The following is a 17,683-nucleotide window of genomic DNA, read 5'->3' as shown; positions in this document are numbered from 1 at the left end:
AAAATTAACGAAACCTAACTTAACGCAGCATGAAATTGAAACTCACCAATATTTTTAAACAATTTATTTGCAGGAAACAAGAAGCCATCAACATGAACAGTCTGAACCAACAGTACGAGGAGAAGGTGCGTCCCTGCATTGACCTCATTGACTCTCTTCGCTCTCTGGGGGTAGAGAAGGACTTGGCGCTGCCGGCTATCGCCGTGATCGGAGACCAAAGCTCCGGGAAGAGCTCTGTGTTGGAGGCGCTGTCAGGAGTGGCTCTGCCAAGAGGAAGTGGTGAGTTACCTACAACCTAACTATCAATCTATCTCCCCACGTGATTTTCTGAGACTGTGGTATACGAGGGGCATTCTCCCCTATAAGAAAATGTGTAGATTGTATATTTTTTAAAAGCATCAATCTCATGCACTTTGTTCGCAAAATGAAGAGGTTAACTTTTGAGGAAATTAAACAATGTTGTATAGTAATTTAATCATAAACACACTGGTGGTAAAAGTTTGAATGGTGATGACACAGCAAACGGAACACCCTCATCGCATGGTAAAGAATAAGCAATCTGTGATCAAGTATTTTATTTGCCTATTTATTTTGCCTAGAATATCCTACACAGAATAATTTTTTTTTTTTTTATTGAAGCCAAAAATAGACCTATCTATCTTTGACACCACAAGGATGGATGGTTATAACATTAAAAGTTGTGTGTTGCACAAAGTTATGGGGCTTAGACAATCAGAATCTGAGACGATGAAAAACATAACCTGAAGTTACAGTAATTAATACCAACTACGAGTAACATGGCAAGTTGGCGGCCCCTTTGGACAAAAGCGGTAGTATTTTTACGACGGCTGTTTTCTAGCTCGTGCCAGGTGTGCGAGATTCAAATGATCAGGAAGCAATATAGTGCATGTCCGTGTGTTGAAAGTGTGAGGGCACCGGACTCTTTTCGGCTCTGTGAGAGTGGTTAGTGACACAGCATCAACTAATGCCAGTCAGTGCTACACACACCTGATTGCAATGAGTTGATGCAGCAGTGTCACCTAACTACTCTCTCTCACAGAGCTGAAAGATTACGTGTCCTCACACAAAGCGAATGAACGAGAGACGGCAGTTAGTATGGATCACGATGAGGTAATGTGTTTATGTTGTTGTAAATAATGACTATTTCAGATGAATAATGGTCATCTGATGATGCTGGTGAGGCAAAGTAAACTTTGTTTTAGTAGGCTACCGCTCATTAATTTAGGAGTAAACAATGCAGTCTAGTTCGCTACCGTGAAATTGTGTATACGTTGCTTGGCAACGCCCTCCCGCCCGCCTATCACTCTCCCTTTTAGCTTTTCTTCATTGAATTTTCTTTTTTTTTTCTTTGATGGTTCAGCCCAGTTCAGCCCCGTTATCAGTCATTATGACGACAAATAACTGTCTCAAACAAGGCTCCCGCTTCCCTTCCCTCACCTGGAGGGATAGGCTACTCAAATCACGTTGCTGCGCCACACTGAAATCTGCGACCAATACGGATATGTGACCATAGAGCATGCACTCGTGAACCGAAAATCGGACTGGCTGTGCGACCAGACCAAATGCAGTAATAAAAACTATATAAAAACGTCTTTCTTTGCACTGATGGTCTTGTTTGCTGTTAAAGGTAATTTATGATTATGAGAGGAAACATGAGGCTGTTTAAAAGATATTTAAATGTTACTCGGAGCTGCTTTAACCACATTATTTGTAGGTGTTTCCTTATTTGGGCTGTAACGATACACCAACTCACGATTCGATTTGTAAGAAACAAACAAGAATAAATAAATAATAATAATAAAAATATTTAAAAAACAACGCGATTCTGGCTTCTCATTCCGCGATACAGGATTGTGGCTCTGTTTGTCACGATTTCGGTTTGGATAAGCGTATCATTACAGCCCTATTCCTTATAGTATACAATAATGAAGAGATTGACTTCATATTGGAAAATGATTTATATAATGCAAGGTATGTTGACATAATTGTTGTAATAACTAGCTGTAAGTGAGACAGATGTTCTTTCTCACAAATCAAGGATCTCTCAGATAGATATTCCCATCATTTCATCAATCACACTGGATTCCACTTTTTCCCCTCTCCCACTCACCATCAATTCAGGCATTGTGACAAGATGTCCCCTCGAACTAAAGATGAAGAGAAGGAGAGAAGGAGAGGAGTGGTATGGAAAGATAAGCTACCAGAACTTTGAGAAAGAGATAGAAGACCCTGCAGATGTGGAGAAAAAGATCAGAGAAGGTACAGTATAAATCATTATTAAATGTCACTATCATAAGTCAAATATTGATGGAGTTACTTAAATTTGTCATTTAACCATCATATATTATATCATATCCTCTCTACAGCTCAGGATAAAATGGCTGGGCCCGGTTCAGGGATTAGTGATGACCTCATCAGTCTGGAAATTGCTTCTCCTGATGTTCCAGACTTGACCCTCATTGACCTTCCTGGCATCGCCAGGGTGGCTGTAAAGGGTCAACCAGAGAACATTGGAGACCAGGTATGGTTGTTCAGCACTTAAAGCTACTACGAGTAAGTCGGCACGTTGGCGACACCTTTGAACAAAAGCGGTAGTATTATTACGACGCCAGCTGTCGTGAAGCTGTTTTGTAGCTCGTGCAGGGAGTGCAAGATTCAAATAATCAGGAAGCAATATGGTGCGTGTCCGTGTGTTGAAAGTGTGAGGGCACCGGACTCTTTTCGGCTCCGTGAGTCTATGGGTGACACAGCATCAACTAATGCCAGCAAGTGCTAAACACACCTGATTGCAATGAGTTGATGCATTGTCACCTCACACAAAGCGAATGAACGAGAGATGGCAGTTAGTTAGTATGGATCACAATGAGGTAATGTGTTTATGTTGTAAATAATGACTATTTCCGATGAATAATGGTCATCTGATGATGCTGGTGAGGCAAAGTAAACTTTGTTTTAGTAGGCTACCGCTCATTCATTTAGGAGTAAACACTGCAGTCTAGTTTCGCTGCGTGAAATTGTGTATACGTTGCTTGGCAACGCCCTCCCGCCCGACTATCACTCTCCCTTTTAGCTTTTCTTCATTGCATTTTCTTTTTTTTCTTTTATGGTTCAGCCCCGTTATCAGTCATTATGACGACAAACAACTGTCTCAAACAAGGCTCCCGCTCCCCTTCCCTCACCTGGAGGGATAGGCTTCTCAAATCGCGTTCCTGCGCCACACTGAAATCTGTGACCAATACGGATATGTGACCATAGAGCATGCACGCGTGAACCGAAAATCGGACTGGGTGTACGACCAGATCAAATGCAGTAATAAAAACTATATAAAAACGTCTTTCTTTGCACTGATGGTCTCGTTTGCTGTTAAAGGTAATTTATGATTATGAGAGGAAACATGAGGCTGTTTAAAAGATATTTAAAAGTTACTCGTTGCCGCTTTAATATTTTGGCATAAAATATCTTCACTGCTATTATACGGATTGTCATGTTATAATGTACAAATAACTCAATCGCAAAATGACCGTGGTGATCTAGCTAGGTTAACCTATTATTCATATTGTTGTTAAACAGCCACTGTGTGTGGGTCTGGTGGACCCGCTGCATTTTAGGGGTTTTTAATTCAACACAATCAAACATGCTATGTTAAAATACTTATCAGATTTTTACTTCAATTAAAAGCAATATAAACAGCATATATTATTTAGACTTCATTGGAAATTTAACCAATTCAGGTCAGTTTACACTACAAAGCTAATGGGCTGGACTAGGGCTGGCTGCTGAAGGCTGGTCCTCTATCTTCATTTGGGAACTAGCTGATGCTTGATCTCATCCTCTTCTTCGAAATCATTGTCAGACTCTGAGGGGCACTTTACACAGTGAAAACGTGACAGTTTTCACGTTTTTGGTTAAAAAAAAAAAAAAAAAAAAAAAAACCCCGTTCAGACGCAATTTATTTGAAATATTCACTCGTACACATGTTTTCAGAGGAAACGGGCCGAAATCGCTGTAGTAGGCATGCCAAGCCAATAGTCAGCGGTGACACTTATAGATAGCTCTTCATGTACAATTTGATGTATAAAACCTTACTGTAACTGAAAATGAATGCCACTAACGTTCATAAAGCGGTTGGTGTAAGCTTGGGGTTACAACTATTGTAAATGACAAGCTTTCTGTCCTCTTATTTCACCGCATTGAACTTGTGAAAACAGAAGACATGCTGATAGTGAAGGGGCTTTTGAGCGGCTACCTTCCTGTTAGGCGTACTTCAAAATAAAAGTCAACTCACGTTTGTCCAGTGAAATGCTATTAATGTTTAGCCAGTGAAATGCTTTTACTGTGAAGCCGTAGCCTTGATGCTCCTTTTGTTGAACAGTAACTTAACCGCCGCGCGCTGAACTATGGATAGTGTTTTTTTAATGTAGAGAGAGCCGTGTCCCTGGCATATAGATGCTACACACGTTTATTTTGCTAGAAAAACCGGCAGAGCACAAATCTTTCCCCAGACAAAGTGGCGGGTGGTCTCAATAACTTACTAATCGATTAGACTAAATTGGCGAGTGTTATATTTGAGCCCTGCACAACACTCTCCGCTGATCACAGTGATGGTGCCGCGGAGACACCTTGCATGTTATGTTGTCTTCTAACTTTATAACTTGCGTGTGGGTATTTTGACAGCAAATGTTATAGACTACGCATCAGCTACGCATACGTGAAGTGGAGCCGTGACGTCAGCGTTACCAGGGAAAATGGTTTCAGTGTTTACAAGAAACCAAAACCGTTGTGTTTTCCAAAAAATCCTCCCTGGTAGTTGATCTCAAAAACTTGCGGTTTCATGCCTGCGTTTGCTGTTTTCATGTAAATTATATAGTGCATCCGCGAAAATATTTTCGCGTATGAACCGTTTCGTGTTGTCGTATAAACAGCCCCTGAATTTTCAGAAATGTGATCCTCACTGTGATCTCATCACTGCTTTATGCAGATGATGTGGTGCTGATGACATCATCGGTCCGTACCTTCAGCTCTCACTGGATTGGTTCACAGTAGGGGTGTACGGTATAAACGGTATAGAAGGTAAACCGGTATGAAGTTGCGCTATGATATGGATTTTGACTCTACCGTGTCACCGGTATAGCAGATATAAAGCAGTGATGAGCGCTACCACATAGGGCTGGGCGATAGGACGATATCATACCGTGGACGATATGAAAGTGTCTACCGGGAGAGATTTGGCCATACCGTTTATACCGCGGAGAAAAACAATTCATGTGGCGGGAGGCAGCTGTCCCTCCGAGTCCCTACAGTTACACTGCAGTTACACTGCGGGAAGGAGACGTTTGGGGTAGGGATGCACCGAATATTCGGCCACCGAAAAAGTTCGGCCGAAAATGGCAAAATAAGTAATTTTCGGTTTCGGCCCGAAACAGTTAAAAAGCCGAACAACATTACCGAAAATTGGCGAATTAAATGACACTAAGGAAATATGTTTTTAAAAGAGCTGCGCGCTTGTAAACCAGGAAATGGCAGTAAAGAGAGACGTAACCGTGTATGCGAGTCCACGTCTCTTTGTGAGCGCGCAGCAGGAGCAGTTTGGAGCGTGCATGAAAATGTCAAGTCCAGTGTGGGAGAATTTTTTCAAACTGGATGAAACACGGCGCAGACAGTGCAATGCTTAATGCAGCATAAAGTTAAAACGCTCGTCCAAGACTGATGTTTAATCACCATAGAAACACAAAAGCCTTGCGCGAGCGAAGCAGCGATTCACCCGGTGAAACTCTGTGACAGTTGGTAACGGTGTCACTCACAGTGACACCTCGCCGGTGAGGGCCGCCGCGCAAAAAAAACTTTAGTTTGACATCTAAAATGATAACCGGAGATATCCTGTCCGTTAGCGCTGTTGGGGGAAAAGGCTCCTACGGCCTGATTGCATTTCTCGAGCCTGAATACACAGAGCCAAGTCGGCAAACTGACAGCGCGACTAAATATATGTCCAGCAAGCCGCCTCCCCCCGTTAGTTTCAGTTTACAGACGAAAAGGTTACAATCACCTCCTAAGAATGGACATCGTTTAAAGCCTCTCATTGTTATGATCTGGGCTTTGAAGCAAATTCTGAAGTCTGAACATTATGGTGGCAGCTGTGGTGCAGTTTTTTTAGAGCAACTCAACCTGCACTGCAAAAAATGAAGAAAGGCAATAAGTCGACCTTTTTGTAGATTCATCCTCATATAAGTCCATGTAAAAATCAGTGAGAGGTTCACAAATTAATTCCTAGTAAAATATAAATTTTACTCTTAGATTTGAAGGTTTTACTGTTTAATTATTTATTTAGGGTTGCTTTTTAGTTGTAGGCTATGTTTGAGGAGAACATTTGGGAGTTCATGTATGCAATGTTGAAATAATTTACTAAATAATAAACAAAACTGCAAAAGCCTCTTTCGGTATTCGGTTTCGGCCTTTCGGCCAACTGTTTAATTTTATTCGGTTTCGGCCAAGAATTTTCATTTCGGTGCATCCTTAGTTTGGGGTCCCCTGCTCGAGCTACTGCCCTCGCGACCCAACCCCTGATAAGCAGTTTATGATGAGTAATGATCATGAGAGAGTGAGTGATCCTCACATTCTGAAACCTCTTCCTCTACATCAGGGCTATTCAATTAGTTCTGAATGGGGGCCGGTTGGTGGAAATGATCCAAAATGAGGGGCCAGAAAAAAATGCCAAAAATGTATGAGCATCACATCAATTGCTACATATACTGTAAAACACTACAACGACATAGGAGTGCATATATTGTCTTTATTTTATCAAATAGAGTTCACCAGCTTATCAAAAAAATCCCTATTTGATTAACATAGGCTGCCTGTTGTTTAAGTGTTTAACAATCTTATCAGTTCAAGAAAACACAATAGGTTAACTCTTCAACAGCTTATCAAAATACATAAAAATAAATGTACTCTAAGTGCAACAGTTTATCAAAATACATAGAAATACACTCAACAAAAATATAAACGCAACACTTTTGTTTTTGCTCCCATTTTTCATGAGATGGACTTAAAGATCTAAAATTCATTCCAGATACACAATATTACCATTTCTCTCAAACATTGTTCACAAATCTGTCTAAATGTGTGATAGTGAGCACTTCTGCTTTGCTGAGATAATCCATCCCACCTCACAGGTGTGCCACATCAAGATGCTGATCTGACATCATGATTAGTGCACAGGTGTGCCTTAGACTGTCCACAATAAAAGGCCACCCTGAAATGTGCATTTTTTTGCTTTATTGGGGGTCTGGGGACTCAGAACCAGTCAGTATCTGGTGTGACCACCATTTGCCTCATGCAGTGCAACCCATCTTCTTCGCATAGAGTTTATCAGATTGTCAATTGTGGCCTGTGGAATGTTGGTCCACTCCTCTTCAATGGCTGTGCGAAGTTGCTGGATATTAGCGGGAAGTGGTGCACGCTGTCGTATACGCCGGTCAAGCACATCCCAAACATGCTCAATGGGTGACATGTCCGGTGAGTATGCTGGCCATGCAAGAACTGGGACATTTTCAGCTTCCAAGAATTGTGTACAGATCCTTGCAACATGGGGCCGTGCATTATCTTGCTGAAACGTGAGGTGATGTTCATGGATGTATGGCACAACAATGGGCCTCAGGATCTCATCACGGTATCTCTGTGCATTCAAAATGCCATCAATAAAATGTCTGTGTTCTTCGTCCATAACAGATGCCTGCCCATACCATAACCCCACCACCACCATGGGCCACTCGATCCACAACATTGACATCAGCAAAGCGCTCACCCACACGACGCCACACACGCTGTCTGCCATCTGCCCTGAACAATGTAAACCGAGATTCATCCGTGAAGAGAACACCTCTCCAACATGCCAGACGCCATCAAATGTGAGCATTTGCCCACTCAAGTCTGTTACGGCGACGTGCTGGAGTCAGGTCAAGACCCCGATGAGGACGACGAGCATGCAGTTGAGCTTCCTTGAGACGGTTTCTGACAGTTTGTGCAGAAATTGTTTGGTTATGCAAACCAATTGTTTCAGCAGCTGTCTCAGTGGCTGGTCTCAGACGATCTTGGAGGTGAACCTGCTGGATGTGGAGGTCCTGGGCTGGTGTGGTTACACGTGGTCTGCGGTTGTGAGGCCGGTTGGATGTACTGCCATATTCTCTGAAACGCCTTTGGAGACGGCTTATGGTGGAGAAATGAACATTCAATGCACGAGCAACAGATCTGGTTGACATTCCTGCTGTCAGCATGCCAATTGCACGCTCCCTCAATGCTTGTGGCATCTGTGGCATTTTGCTGTGAGACAAAACTGCACATTTCAGGGTGGCCTTTTATTGTGGACAGTCTAAGGCACACCTGTGCACTAATCATGATGTCAGATCAGCATCTTGATGTGGCACACCTGTGAGGTGGGATGGATTATCTCAGCAAAGCAGAAGTGCTCACTATCACACATTTAGACAGATTTGTGAACAATGTTTGAGAGAAATGGTAATATTGTGTATCTGGAATGAATTTTAGATCTTTAAGTCCATCTCATGAAAAATGGGAGCAAAAACAAAAGTGTTGCGTTTATATTTTTGTTGAGTGTAAATGTACTCTAAGTGCAACAGCTTATCAAAATACAGGTAGGCCTAGGTTTACTAAGAGTGCAACAGCTTATCAAAAAACATAGAAATAAATGTAGGCTAAGTGCAACACCTTACAGTGTTTCCCCCAAAAAATGTGTTTGTCAAGGGGTCACTATCCAGGGTCACGGGAGGCGCATTTTGCTCAAAGATGCCAATGCACAGTACAGAAATACAACAACTGCTTATTTGAATACAAAAAAACTACAGACACTGACTTTACAGTTGTGCAATTTTGTTTGCTATGTGAAGGTACACATTTTGTGCAAACATGCAGATAGTACAAAGCAAAGTTCTACTGGTGCAATACTATGCAGACACACTAAATACAAATAATGGACCATACACTTACACTGCGGTACAATTGCGCGCGCAAAGCTGCATACACAGAGCAGCTGATAGAGAAACGCTTGGAGACACGTGCACATTTATTTACTGCAGATCGCGGCCTTTCGCGCAGTTATGACCATGCAAAAGCACACATCGCGCGTGCTAGTACATTAATAATTATTTTTTTGGGTCGGTCGGTAGTCAAGGCGGGGGCCAGTAAATATCCGGCCCGCGGGCCGCCTATTGATTAGCCCTGCTCTACATCATCAAAATATTTCTCTTCCAAAACCTACACTTTCCCCACTTGTATTAGCTCTGGGTCCACTAGACCGGAACATCCTGTATGTAATATAAATGTTTAAGGGGGGTGTACAGTGTGTACATTGCAATTTTTTTCTGATATATGTTCTTCACAGTAAACGAGTCAAGGCCAATGAGTCTCAGTTTGAAATGATAAATAATAGTATGATCTTTCTTTCGGTAAAACATTAAAATGGGTCCCACTCGTGACTTAAAAAAAATCGGTGTTTATACTCAACATACCTTGGTAACCCGTTAATTTTGTTTTGTTTTGTTTGTTTGTATGTAAAAACTACATCATCCTCTTTATATTACTTCTATCTCCTATCTTCTACAGCCCCCATGCATGTATTTGCTAAGCTGCTCGTCAGTCACAAGTTCAACAACATGCCTAACCCTGAAATGATGGATTTCTTTAGCCACATCCATTTTCATCCATCCAACAATTTGGTTCTCTTGAGTGTACTGTCTACTACCACTTCACGGGCAGTTATGCCTCGTTTCCACCTAGCAGAGCAGGGCGGGGCGGGCCGGCTCGGTCTGCTTATTTTGATGTTTCCATTGCCAAAAGTTGGGTAGAGTCCAAAAATAAGTGAGCTAAACCGAAAGGGTGACGAAAAGGTGGAGCTACACACTGCCGTCCGTTTATTATGTGGTGTGTTTCCTCTTCATTAAATTAATCAATGGGCTACACTGTTTCCCTCTGCTATGATGTCACTAGGGCCCGACCGATATATCGTCCGGCCGATTTAATTGGCCGATTATAGCACATCTCCGAAAAATCGGCATCGCCAAAATGGCCGCCGATTTTTTTTGCCGATTTTTTTTTTTTTATTATTATTTTTTTTTTCAGCAATCATGTTGAGTGAGATGCATTGCTGCCCCGGAGGTAGCCTTATAGCATATTAACAGCAGCAGCAGGTGTGGATTGATTCACACTTGACAGTTCCCCCTGACACCAATAGCAGAGTCATTGGTCATCTCTTGATTGTTAATAGTAGTTGATATTACTATAGTTATTATATAGAATTTATATAGTGCTTTATTGGAGGTCATTCAAAGACACTTTACATCAAACATATAGAAAATCATACTTATAGAAAAAGAAAACAAAATACAGACAAATTAAAGATAAGGTTTGGAGTGGAGTCCGGTGTAATTATGCTTCCTGAAAGAGGTGAGTTTTGAGTTGACTTTTGAATGAGTTTATTTAGTTTGAGTTGCTGATGTTTGGAGGGAGGGAGTTCCAGAGGGTTGGGTGCAGTTACATAAAATGCTTAATGTCTGAGTTTAAAAATGTCACTTGAGACATATTTGTAACACTTTATTTATTGTTAGATAATGCATATTTCAATAAATAAAAAGTTCCTGTACACCTATTGACAGTAACAAGTATTTATATATATTTAAGGGTTCAAAAAAGTAATTTTTTTCAATATATATTTATGGGATAAAAAAATAATAATAATCGGCCGATTTAATCCTTATCGTAATTTTTCTCAGAAAACAATCGGCATCGGCATCCAAAAATCCATATCGGTCGGGCCCTAGATGTCACCATAGTTACGTAGCTGCCACGGCCCTTTCGTCTCGCACCGAGCCATCTCTGTGTATTTACCGGCTTAATACGCTCACAACACGGGGGGAATAAATATAGAAGCGGCTGCTGATTTGGCCAAGCAAAAACGAGAGACCGCTGGCTTGACTGCAGTTGTTCCACGGCCAGATACTTTATTCTGGCGGCAGCTATTGCAGTCCAGCCTAAACCCCGCCCTATAGGATAGTGTCGGTGGTGGAAACACCACCCGGATTAGCGTAAGCGAGCTGTCCTGCTCTGAGCCGCTCCGACCCAACACGCTCTGCTAGATGGAAACGAGGCAGTAGCGTGGCTTTAGCTTTTTACTCTTGTTACAATGTATTTGTTCATTATTTGATTAGAACAGCCTTGGACAAAATGGCAATTTGCTAGTTTTACAGTTTACAACTTTACATTCGTACTTGATATTATAATATTAATTTATTCTTTCAGATAAAGAGGCTGATCCAGAAGTTCATAACAAAACAAGAAACCATCAGCTTGGTAGTTGTACCATGCAATGTGGACATTGCCACTACAGAGGCTCTGAAGATGGCACAGGAGGTGGATTCTGAGGGAGAGAGGACTTTGGGTAATTAGATTGGACTTTTTAAAAAAAAGTGCCCTTTGGATATTGAAATCCTGAATGTACTGTTCTCTCTCTCTCTCTCTCTGTAAGGTATCTTGACGAAGCCTGACCTGGTAGACAAAGGCACAGAACAGACGGTGGTTGACATTGTCAACAATGAGGTCATCCACCTGAAGAAGGGCTACATGATCGTCAAGTGCAGGGGTCAGAAGGAGATCACAGACAAGGTGTCTCTTACTGAAGCAATAGAAAGAGAGGAAGCCTTCTTCACAGGCCATGAGTATTTCCAGTAAGTCTTTTTAGGCAATTATTCAACAATGATTTGCTTTTCGACAGGTCATCTAGGTCTAGGATGTACTTAATCACTTTTTGTGCTTGCTGTAGGATACTATATGATGAAGGCAATGCCACTGTTCCTAAACTGGCGGAAAAGCTCACCCTTGAGCTGGTGCAACACATCCAGGTGAATACTTGCTTCCCCCTTAGAGTTCATTACAGATAACTTTGCCTACTTTACGTGTTTACGAGTTTTGCCCTGATTCGTAGAAATCTCTGCCTCGGCTGGAAGAGCAGATAGAGACGAAACTAGTCAAGACTCAGGCAGAGCTGAACAAATATGGCAATGGACCCCCATCTGACGCATCTGAGAGACTGGGTTTCCTTATTGATGTGAGTTAGGAGCTGGCACTTTTTTACACTTGCGAAACACTACACCTCCTAACCTAATATGTAACCAAAGGGTTTGAGATTACCCCAAGTGAAGGAGTTCAAGTAGAAGATTGGTTTGAAATGAAAACTTTCCCTCTCCTTTTATTCTAACCTGTGGCATTTTAGAGTGTGACAGCGTTCACACAGGAGTCCATGGGCCTCACAAGAGGGGATGTCAGGCTCAACATCTTTTCCATACTCAGAAAACAGTTTGCGGGATGGAAAGAGATCATAGACCGCTCTGGAGTAACATGTAAGTGCATCAACAGCTGAGTCATTACATCACTTTGGATGTTTTTGCTATGGCTTCCGTGCTACACAACTGTAAACAAAAGTTAAATTAAAAGTTAACATTTGAGTGAAATAGTCGATATTGGAGTTGTTGTTTTTTAGGCACGGCAGGTGAATAGGGTAAAAACCCAAAACAAATTAGTGAAAAAAATAGCGTACTATACACAGAAGACAAGCAAAGGGGGAAATGTATGCAACTGTTCTGGAACTGCACTGCGAAGCATACAGGGACCCGTGCGTCTGTCCTATTTGCATGAATGTAAATGAGAGGATATTCAAAATCAATTCAGAATTGCCCGTTCCTATGCAATCGGCTTGTCACGATGCTAGAACTTCAAACTCAATACCGTTTTCAATACCGCGCGCGGGGGGGGGGGGGTAATTACCGAAAATGTGGAGGCTTTTTCTTAAATATCTACAGCCTACAAACAGGAATGACTATTAACAATAAAAACAATTTTTAAGTTGTCCGAACATATTGCTACACTTATTCACAAAGGTTTATGAATATTTAGGTTGCTTCACTGCCCTGAATTTTCTTTGCAATGTCCAAGCATATGTGTTCAGACTGTAGGGGAGAACGGGGTAATGTGAGACACTTTTTACATTTGCTCCCCTCTAAGGGAACTAAAATGATTTATCAGTCAAATTTACACATTTCCCATTAATTCAGGATGTTTCCTAGAAAAGAGCATTAGCAGAATTTATTAATGACGAATGGCAGTGAAATTATGATTGTTTTAAAAAAAGTTGTCTTGTGTCTCAGTTTACCCCAGCTGTGGGGTAAACTGAGACAGACCAGAGAATTCAAGGGGGTAAACTGATCCACTTACTTTTTCCACTCTGAAACTACCATAACAACACATGTTGTAACAGTTAGAATCCTGACAGCTAGCTTGAAAACCAAATATTCCAAAACTAATGTCGGACTACTAACAGAATCATGGAGTTTGGTCAATTAAGAAAAACATTTTCTAAACACTTGAAAGTAACTCTGATCAAATACACCATATAATTCATATTCAATAATTAACATTCAAATGACAGATAGAACCAGTTAGATTAAAACACAGTCTGGGGGTCAGAACACAGGACCTTTAGAGCCAGCTAGTGTCTGGGGGAAAAGAACAATCAGAACCAGCTAGAACAGCCTGGGACTCGGAACACAGGACTAGACCCAGCTGTCATTTTCCATCTTTTGAGTCTTTGATTAATATTTTTCTGCATTTGTTTTATTGGGATCATTCATTGAATACAGACAGAGTCTGTTGATGTTACAGGTCACTCTCCTGTCCCCCACATACATACGTGCCAAACCATGCCCTTGCTGACACCCCTTCAACCATTCTACCCCCACCTCCAGCCCACATTGTCTTTTGTCTTATTCAAACTAGTCTCCTTGCTACCTCAAATATAATGGATTCATTAAAAGAGGGTACAGACACTGTCTCACTCTCACAACATTTGTCTCACTTTACCCCACTGCCACAATTTGAGAAAAAGCTAACTCTCTTAGCAATTCAGGCGAATCTTTAGCTAGCATCATCACATGGTTTCATATGTTGGAAGTTCATCAACATGTATGATAAAAGTTTTTCTACCTGAATCAATTTGCTTTGGCACAACAATCGATTAAGTTGACAGCAAGAAAATGTACTTTTACATGCAAAAAAGACATTTTAGTGAAAAAAAAACATGCTAACAACATCACCATGAGGTCCTCTATTTTATGGCCACGGGGAAATGAGAGGGGCTTGAAAATATATATCTCACATGACCAAAAATGTGTTCCATTGCCTAGATACAGGGGGTGTCTCACATTACCCGATGGCTCACATTCCCCCGTTCTCCCCTATATAAAAGATGTAGCTAGAGTCCTGTTTATTTTCTGTGCTTTACACTCCTGTACACTAGGTGGCGGGAGGCATCTCTAAGTTGTTTGCATTCCGCTAATACAATCATAAAAGAAGAAACATAACTCTTTCCATACTAAAATAATTGTGTTACCCTCTTTATATACAGTTTATGGTTATCTTCAGGGTTCCCGCGGATCCTTAAAAAGTCTTAAATTCATAAATCTAAAAATAAGGCCTTAATTAGCATTAAAAAGTCTTAAATCCATCTGTCAAAGGTCTTAAAAATGTTAACACATGGTAAGTAGGATTGTATGATTGTAATTGGTCTCAAATCTAAAAATAGGTAACATTTATTTATCTATAAATAAATTGCAGAATAGTTTGATGTCGCGCAATCGCGAGAGCGGAACCAACAAAACATTTGTTTGCGGCCATGACTCAGAGCAGACGCACGTCGCTCAGGTAGCAGTAGCGGCATGAGTAGCAGTCGGCCCGCATCATGGGAAAGTGTAAATTCAACGAAATTTGGCTATCCAACAAGGATTTTTCTGCCAGGCTGAAACCGGTACCCGGCAATTTATACGAGGCACGGTGTACATGCACAGCGCGAAACACAAAGCCTCAAAATCAAGCTGTCAACAAACGCCAGGTATTTCCCTGTTCTGTTCCACTCTCGTTGCTACCGTGCCTCCACCCCCATCTCCGATATCAACAACCGGGACAGCAGCAACAAATCTCCAGACAATGTTCGGTTGCACGCCTACTAGGGATGAGCCCGAATCCGAACATGTGTAGGCTATTCGGAAAAGCACGGATAATGAGATCGATCCGAATATTTTTACTTCCCGAATAGTCTCGTTATATTCGGGGAAAAAATATTTATTCATTAAGCGCTAAATTGACGCAGCGCGTGCTGCCTTAACTATAGTGGCACCGATCAGCTGTTCATCTCCGCTGCCGTGGCAGAGAGGAGAAAGACCGGCTGCACAGCACACAGTGCTGCATGAAATGGTCCCGCCCACGGATAGATCCGCTAACTCACGTCAACGCAAAACAAGGGCAAACTGCGCCCGCTGCCAAACTTTGTAGGCGTGTTAGCACCGGCATATACGTTAGTAAGGGCAAAGTCTTTTGTAAATACGTTGCTAAAACGGGGCAGATTGTGGGCGCTATTTTGCCGCAAAACATGGAGCTATTAACGCACAATCCATTCATAGTGGATCTGACCATAAATGTAAATTTTGGGCCTTTTATTTATTCTTCTATGAAAGAACACAAGTTATGGAAACACAATAGCCAAACATTTTTTTAACATTTAAAAACTGATGGTAATGTATACATTGACCTAAGTTGAACTCCAGTCTGCTATATTGACAACTACTAAACCCTCTCTCCTGTCTTAGCAAACTCTCAAAACTAATTTGTTTAACAAATTCATCCCTGTTACAGTCAACTGTAATATCGAGAGAGAGGTGGCTCAGTATGAAGGAAAGTACCGTGGAAGAGAACTGCCGGGCTTCATAAACTACAAGACCTTTGAGGATATGGTCAAGGAGCAGATCAAAAAGCTAGAAGAGCCTGCTGTCCTGAAGATCAAGGAAGTGTCAGGTATCATGATGCTACAGTGATTGAAGTACACCTGAGTACATTGTACCTTTTAGTCATTATTTGATCATGGAATCCTCACTTTCTGATGGTCTTGGTATTTGTTTTTTAGAAGTTGTGAAGAAAGAGCTGTTTAAGGTGGCAAGGAGCAGCTTTGTTGGATTTCCTAACCTCATCCAAACCGCTACGGTATAATGTTCATTGTCCATTGCTACTGTACACATTCTACAAAAGATTGTTAAATATTTACTCACATGTGTTTATGTATTTTAGAGGAAGATTGAAACCATCACAAAGGAGAAGGAGAATGCTGCAGAGTCCATGCTGAGGACCCAGTTTAAGATGGAGTCGATTGTTTACACTCAGGACAGCACATACAGCAAGAAGCTAGGGAAGCGGAAGAGGGAAGATGAAAAGGCTTCGCTGTCCAATCCCTTCGGTCTTACAGTGGTAGGGAAAAGCACCAACAGCCCTGGGAACAATAATGACAGTGGGGCCACCCTGAAGGAAATGATCAAACACCTTCAATCCTACTACCGTGTAAGTGTAATAAGGATACTGCTGATACATGTTTAAAATACGTCATTTAGATACAACTTAAGAGGGTAGAAAAGAATGTTAGTCAAGGACCACTGCAATTTGTATTTGTAGTTTAAGATGGCTTAGTAGCGATGCACCCCCTAATGCAAGACTTAAATGATAATTCTTTATAGGCTAGTGCATCATTTGTATTGATAATGAGGACGTGTCTATTTCTGCTGTTACATAGAATGTCACTTGCTGTTTAATACATGAATATTACTGATGATGAAATAATCTGGTTTTACATTGGACATTTCCTGTGGAGTTTAGGCCCATTAGCCCTTTACTTCTGCTGGGATGCATTACCAAATCAATAGCTGAATAGCTAATTAACTGATCTAAAGTTAAAGCAAATCATTTTAGGAGAAATTGTCAATTTTTCTTGAAACATTTTGCTGTGGCAGACACAGAAAAATATATACATTTTTTTTTTGTTCATAGCAAATAACTTAAGAGCATTGCGAGCAGTTGTTGTTTCAAGGTGCTGCCCAAAAAATTTAAAATCCCCAGCCCTGTCTTTCTCCTAGAGGTGTGCCCAAATATGAATAAAGGATTCGGATATGCATGATATTGTGCTGTCAAGAGTAACAGAAAATATAGATATATTTTCCAGTAATAGGGTAAAGATGTTAGTTTTACAGCCCTACTTCTCCTCTCCAAATCCCAGATTGCGGGCCAGCGTCTGGCTGACCAGATCCCTCTGGTGATCCTCTACCAGATGTTGCAGGAGTCTGTCGCCCAGCTGCAGAGGGAGATGGTGCAGGTGCTTCAGGACAAGGAGAAAACCGAGTCGTTGCTTCGAGAGGACTCTGGCATAAAACACAAGAGAATCGACCTTCAGAAACGCCTCGGACGCCTGTCAAAGGCACGCATTCTGTTGACTGAATTTAGTATGAACATATACAACTTCAACACAACACAACCACAAAGCAAACAAGATTAGCAAGATTTTTATTAGAAGTTGATGAGTAAACACATTCTTTACATTTCTTTAGATTGCATATCTTGAAGTTAAATGCATCAATCTGGTGCACATTCTAAACAAAAGGAGAGGTTAGATCTATGGAGAACGTTGTGCTCCAAGCAATGTTGCGCTTTAGTAATTTAATCATACACAAACTAGTTGTAAAGGTCTGAATGCTGCTAACAGAAAACAGGTGACACCCACAAAGCATTG

General features: G+C 41.3%; 1 protein-coding gene across 1 annotated transcript; it reads left to right on the top strand.

The window, feature by feature from the left end:
* Nucleotides 1–92: 92 nt before the first annotated feature.
* On the top strand, nt 93–17,449 carry LOC307249758 (interferon-induced GTP-binding protein Mx-like; the record flags this gene model as incomplete). The annotated part of the gene is made up of 12 exons (XM_080026611.1): nt 93–279; nt 2,143–2,280; nt 2,388–2,542; nt 11,329–11,467; nt 11,555–11,753; nt 11,849–11,927; nt 12,011–12,133; nt 12,299–12,425; nt 15,769–15,927; nt 16,037–16,113; nt 16,198–16,464; nt 17,174–17,449. 12 exons carry the CDS (start codon nt 93–95, stop codon nt 17,447–17,449), a joined length of 1,926 nt encoding a protein of 641 aa, XP_079882737.1.
* Between the last annotated feature and the right edge of the window lie 234 nt (nt 17,450–17,683).

The sequence above is a fragment of the Ammodytes marinus genome, assembly GCF_949987685.1.
Source record: "Ammodytes marinus genome assembly, chromosome: 4".
NCBI lineage: Eukaryota > Metazoa > Chordata > Actinopteri > Uranoscopiformes > Ammodytidae > Ammodytes > Ammodytes marinus.
The sequence above is the reverse complement of the archived record's forward strand: the minus strand, read 5'-3'. Positions and strand labels throughout refer to the sequence as shown.